This window comes from Cinclus cinclus, chromosome 23, assembly GCF_963662255.1.
Source record: "Cinclus cinclus chromosome 23, bCinCin1.1, whole genome shotgun sequence".
Taxonomy (NCBI): Eukaryota; Metazoa; Chordata; class Aves; order Passeriformes; family Cinclidae; genus Cinclus; species Cinclus cinclus.
The window spans coordinates 8201925-8207763 of record NC_085068.1 but is presented as its reverse complement, the minus strand read 5'-3'; the positions used below and the strand labels follow the sequence as shown (position 1 = coordinate 8207763).

General features: G+C 51.9%; 1 protein-coding gene across 1 annotated transcript; it reads right to left on the bottom strand.

The window, feature by feature from the left end:
- Positions 1–699: 699 nt before the first annotated feature.
- On the bottom strand, positions 700–4417 carry SPSB1 (splA/ryanodine receptor domain and SOCS box containing 1). Its single transcript, XM_062507727.1, has 2 exons — positions 3724–4417; positions 700–827 (listed from the first exon to the last, which is right to left on the bottom strand). Exons 1-2 carry the CDS (start codon positions 4415–4417, stop codon positions 700–702), a joined length of 822 nt encoding a protein of 273 aa, XP_062363711.1.
- Between the last annotated feature and the right edge of the window lie 1422 nt (positions 4418–5839).

Sequence of the window (5839 nt, the reverse complement as noted above, 5' to 3'; positions counted from 1 at the left end):
GCAATGGTGAAAAACAAGAAAGCAGGAGTCACAACCTGTGAAACAGCAACAGAGCAAGGTGAGAAGCCCCAGCACAGATACAGCCATCAGCAACATAACCACCTTCTCCAAATTAAGAAGGGTCCTGGTGGTAGAAGGGCTCTTGGTTTTGGTGTTCCAGGGCTTGGGCTTATACTTTTAATTTTTTGGCTTTGAAAAACTAGTCAGTTAATTCTTTATGGTATTCCAGAATCTTTCTAACTCTGCTGGCCATCCTGAGCCTTTGCATTCTTAGGACCTGGTCTTAACATTTCTGTTCTTAATACCTCCTCTTTCCCCAAATTAAATTTTTATTCTTAATGTTATTCTTCTTGTCTTTTTATTTTATTATCATCCTCCCCTTTAGCTGATACAGAAAAACCATTCCCTCCGAGCCCCTCGAACCCAGAGGAGGCAGCACAGCCTTTCCTCAGGAGGAGCAGGCAAGCAGAGCCTCTGGAAATGTTCCTTTTCCGTGTGCTGGGGCAGTGACTTCCAAGGAGCAAAGCACTCAGCTGTGAAGCAAGGATTGCTGGAGAGCTCGCCAGGAAGGGCACACGGAGGCTGAAGCAGTGGCAGGAATCCTTTGGCCAGGAGCTCCAGCAGTGGGGATGGAGAGGGTGGAGAGCCCAGGGCAGCTCCATCCATTGCCTGGTTCCACCTCTGTCCTGCAGCACGAGGTCATTGGTAGAGCAGGTAACTCTTGAGGGAGGCTGGCAGGGGCAGGGTGGGGATCTCAGTCAGTCTGTCCTTGCCCAGGGCGAGCCTCACAGCTCGCCGGCACAAGTCCATCAGGGGCAGTGGTTCAGCTGGGAAAAGAGACAGAGACATGAACAGCCCAGCCCACGAGGGACACGTCCCCTGTGCTGCCCCTGAGCCCCCCCAGCCACACTGAGCAGCAGCAGTGAATGCCTGAGCACCCAGCAGCTTCAGCTCACCAGATGCACCAGCAGGGCACGAGGCTTCTGGAGGACCTTTAAACCACACACGTGTGAATGAAACAATCCTAGAATATCAGCTGGAAGTTCCTCCTCTGCAATTCCATTCATTCCGGTCAGAGCACATCTTCTAGCTCAGGCCTCTTACTGCAGTATCCAGAAACTTTTGTAAGAGTCACTGAGGTGAAAGACTACAGCAGCCAGAGCATCCTGTGGCCTGGGTACCCAGAAATCCCTGATTTATCTCATGCAGGGGGTAACAGCTGTCAACCCCTCATTTATGCTGCACAGCTCCCATGAAAAACAAAGCCATCTGTCAAAGCTTCACATTGCTGTTTGCACTGTGACACTTCCCTCTAGAGGAGTCCCTCCTGTCACAAACCCAGGAAGGATACAAGCCTTTGGCTATCTTTTTCTGCATCCTGCACTTCAAACCCTGAACAAGATAATACGAGTTTTTCAGGAAAGGCACACGGGGCCCTTGGCTGCCGAGGAGTCACTCACAACACAGAGGGGACTGAGGTCAAAGCCAGAGCTAAAACATCCCCAGAAGATTCACATTAGCTCCTCACAGCCTCTGCTGAGCCTCTCAAAGCTCACCGTGACACTGCTCAAGCCTGAGGGGTTTGTCCTGCCCCCAGAGAGGGCTGACAGACACCCCAGAGCAGATACCCAGGCATCTTTCTATTGCTGAACTATTATAATAATAATAATAATATACTATAATATACTATTATAATAATACTAATATTCTATTACCATCCTGAACATCCTTCTGCCTGCCTGCAGCACTCCCTGCACTGGGGCTGGACACCCCCAACAGCACCCAGGGGCACAGGATGCCTCTGGCTGAGGAGCTGCACTCTTCAGTAACTCGGGTGGATGCCTACAGCTCCAGCTTCCACTGCTTCATGCCAAATTAAGCATGAAGCCAAGCCCCAGCACTGTCCACACGTGTTGTGTGTCACAGCTGCACCCAGCCCTGCTCCTGACCCATCTCAGGACTCATTTCGTGCTTCCAGGACAGGTTCCTGCAGCAGACTGCACCTCTGCTCTGGCTGTGACCCTGCCAGAGAGACCCATTGCTGGCAGCACTCCTTCAGCACTGCCCAGTGCAGCTTATTCTTAAACCACTGGGGCACAAACTCACTCAAAGTCTGCCCCAGTTGTGCTGTGCTCAGAGACTGCTGGGACAGAGGCACTGCCCAGCCAGCATCCCCAGGGACAAGGGGCTGACCTTCAGAGCCTTGAGGTATTCACAGAACAAACACTAAATTCCAGCTCAGTGGCCTTAAAAGGAGAGGCTCTTCCACAGAGATTAAGACTTGTCCTCACCTAGCTGCAGTGATAACCCAGCCTGACAGGAAACCAAAAGAGAAAGCACACACACACACACACATCTGACCTTCCATTCACAAGCTCCACAATCACTGGACAGTGTTGCTACTGAGTGCTCACAAGTGCTTAGAGCCAGACACCTTCTTTCTATCTGTGCCAAAATAGCATCACTGCTGGCCTGGTGCCCACAATTCACTCCTCAGCCGAGTGCACACCACAACCAAATCCAGCCTTGGAGGTGGCCCTTGCCTTGCTAAGCACAGCTCTGTGCCAGCAGTTCCACAGACTTGCTGGCCTTGAGTGGAGCTCAGGTTTTGGCTCTGACCCTCCAGCAAAACCTGGTTCCTGGAGCTGCTGACATTCTTTAAGCTGCTGTGGCAGAAGGAGCTGGGCTTTCTTTGGGTGAGAAAATGTTCTGCCAAGAGCTCTCTGTTTGGTCTTGCAGAGTTGAAGTACATTTCCCATAGCACTAGCAGATTTTGCTCCTGCCCCTTTGCAAGGCTCTCCTGGTCACTTTGTTGTACTCAGGGTTTGCCAGTGCTGGGCCAGCATTAGGACACCTCGAGCACGCACAGAAGAGCCCAATGTGCTACAGCCCCTGGGCAGACACTGTTCTGGAATGCAGGGGAAACTACTCTTCATACCAATACTGCCAAATTTATTTCACTAGCAACATAAATCCAGATTTTAATCCACTTCCTTCACCTCTCTCCTCCACCCTACCCAGAGGACTGAGTCACAGTCTGGCCCCACGGGAACTTCTGACTATGAGAGATAACAGACTTTAGCACATTTGGACAGCCAAATTTATTACTAAGCTCAGCTAGAGATTGATGTGCCTGTTAGTAAAAGGCCTGGCATGCAAGTTGGGCTGACTAAAGGATCCAGCCCCTTGCTAGAAATGAGCACGCCCTGCTCTGAGAGAGGCAGGGAAGGGAGCTACTCTTCTGAAAGATGAAGAACATTCCCATTTTCTTAGATGGGAAAAATCTGTCCCTATTATTGCCTGCAAGGGATTTTAAGCACCCCTTCATCATCCATTTAAGGAAGGGGATCGTCTCGGACCATTTTCTGTAAAGAGACACTGGGATGCCAGTGCCAGTAATGCAACTGTCAAGAGGAATGTTCCTGCTGCTCTTCTGGTGGCAACACAAGTTTTCCCATCTCTGGCTGGACAACTGGCATCACCTTCTCTCAACCAAGGCACCTCCCCAGGCCCTGGCTGCTCCTTGCAGAGAGCCCCGGTGACAGCTCAGCTGTGCAGCCAGACACACTTGGTGCACTGGCATGGAGGATTCCGAGCTGCACCCAGCGACCGCTGCTGACACGAACCCTCATCTCTCTGGGCACAGGAAAGCCCTCCCCAGCTGGCCCAGCAGAAGCAGCCCCAGGGCAGTGCTGCCAGCCCCAGCACAGCAGCCATACTCACGGTCCAGTCCGTTCAAGTAGCACATCCGAATTTCACAGTGGCCCCACACCGCGCTCACCACCGGGTAGAGTTTTTTCCCTTTGAGTCCTCGAAAGGCAACCCCCATGTACTGCCCATCCACGATGAAGCTCAGTGTCCCATCATCCATGTCCAGCACCACCAGGAAGGAGTCGGGCACGATGAAAGTCTCGTCTGGCTCTAGGAAGGCGGGGTAGGTTTTGCTGGGCTGGTTCTTGCCGTCGTGGTAGAGTCTGTTACGCCCCAGGTCCCAGCCCCAGGACTCGTGGTTGTTGCCCACGAGTGTGGTGTAGCCCACGGAGTGCAGGGGGGCCTCTGCAGTGGCCACCCCGACCACGGCGTGGGTGCCCCGCTGGCGCATGGCCCAGGTGATCTGCCACACGTGCAGTCCCCGTGTGTAGCCCACCTTGCCCCTGATGGCATCGGTGCTCTGGGCCACCGGGTGCCGGTGGAAGATGAGCTTGTCATCCTCCTTCACAAACACGTTCAGAGAGCGGTCGTCGTTGTTCCACGAGTGCAGCAGCTGCACCTCGTAGGACACAGGGGGCATGTCCAGCAGCAGGTCCAGCCGGGTGGGCTTGCTGTAGTCCAGTCCCTGGAGCTCCTGTTTCAATGGTCTGTACACAGGGTCCCTCATATCTACAGTCTTTATCCCACCTGTGACCTTCTGACCCATGGTGTGTCCTGCTCTCACCTCTTTACAGGCTCATCGATTTACCTGGCAGCTTCTGCTGTCATTCAGTCCCGAACAAAAGGTTGCCAGGAGACTTTGTCAAGATGTGCACCGCTCAGTATTGCCTAATGGATGGAAAGAAAAACAAGAGACAAGTTAAACATTAGCACATTCAGCCTTGTGCGCCACATTCACAGAGCACAGCACTCATCTGTTTATCCCAACAAGTGTGCTCCCTTCCCAGCACACAAGGGGTGCCCAGAGCACTGTGCTCCCTTCCCAGCACACAAGGGGTGCCCAGAGCACTGTGCTCCCTTCCCAGCACACAGGGGGTGCCCGGGTCAGCTGGCCACTGATACAGAGCTGAGGAGATAATTCTCTTCAGCTAAAGCTGTGCTGAGTACCTTGGAAGCCTGACTGCAAGTCCAGAAGAGCAGACAAAAGCTGCTGTGTGCAGCCTTGGGGGACACTCATTCCAGCAGCTCCTGGCCCCTCTGAACCCCTACAGCCAAGGATAAACCTGCTGCCTTTGTCTCAAGTGAGCAGCTTCTCTTCTCCAACAGGAAAAAAAATCCCTAGTTCCAGTTGCAGAGCCCAGGGGGAGGAGCAAGATCCTTCTCACAGTTTAGGAGTTTTCCTTCCAGATTGCAGAGAAACCTCTGAAATGTTTAAGCCAGCTTGGCCAGGGATCCTTGCTCACTCTGTGCACCTCTCTTCCAGCACTGCATCCACTGAAGTGTCTCTGCTCTCACTCAGCAACACAAACAACCCTCTGTCACACAGCTGCCAAACTGGGGGCAGCTATTAGGAGAATTAGAAGTGGGAGGGGTGCAAACGAGCTTTCTAAGAAAAAAAAGTGTTATTTTAACATTTCCTGAAGTGAGGCAATCATGCAGCGCTCCTGCCAGCTGCAGTCACAACACTTACTCACAACCAAGGACCTCATCTGGCACAGAAAACAGAGCATGAATCAGATCTGGTTTAAAAATGAGATTACTGGACATCAGCAAAGCTTCAGCTAGAAGGTGAACAGGGAAGGCTCACGAATGTTCTGGGTTAGGGATCAGTTCAGCAGCTTCCCTACAGGCTTTTACTGCTAGTCCAAGGTATGCCATTGGAACAGTGAGCTAAATCCCAATTATTAAGTAACAAAGAGACAAGACCACTTTTTCTTTCCTTACCCACATTTTAAAAGATCATGGATGGGGAGGAGAATGCCCGAGAGTCATTAAAAGTCCCATCCTAATGCATGGGCTACAGTACAGCTATTTCAAACTGTTCAGATGTTGGGCACTGAGACAGAAGATGCCATTTGAATTAGCCCAACCACGTTATCGGCTGCTGAGATGCCCACCCAGCACATCCTGGAAGGTAAATAAATACCATCCACAACATCAAAACAAATCCTGGACAGTGTAAACCAGC

What these genes read in the sequence shown, in the direction of transcription:
- SPSB1 (XM_062507727.1), bottom strand. Translation starts at nt 4,417, where the DNA reads ATGGGTCAGAAGGTCACAGGTGGGATAAAGACTGTAGATATGAGGGAC. An exon ending in CTACTTGAACGGACTGGACC is followed by an intron (nt 828 to 3,723) that starts GTGAGTATGGCT and finishes CTCTTTTCCCAG; the next exon opens with CTGAACCACTGCCCCTGATG.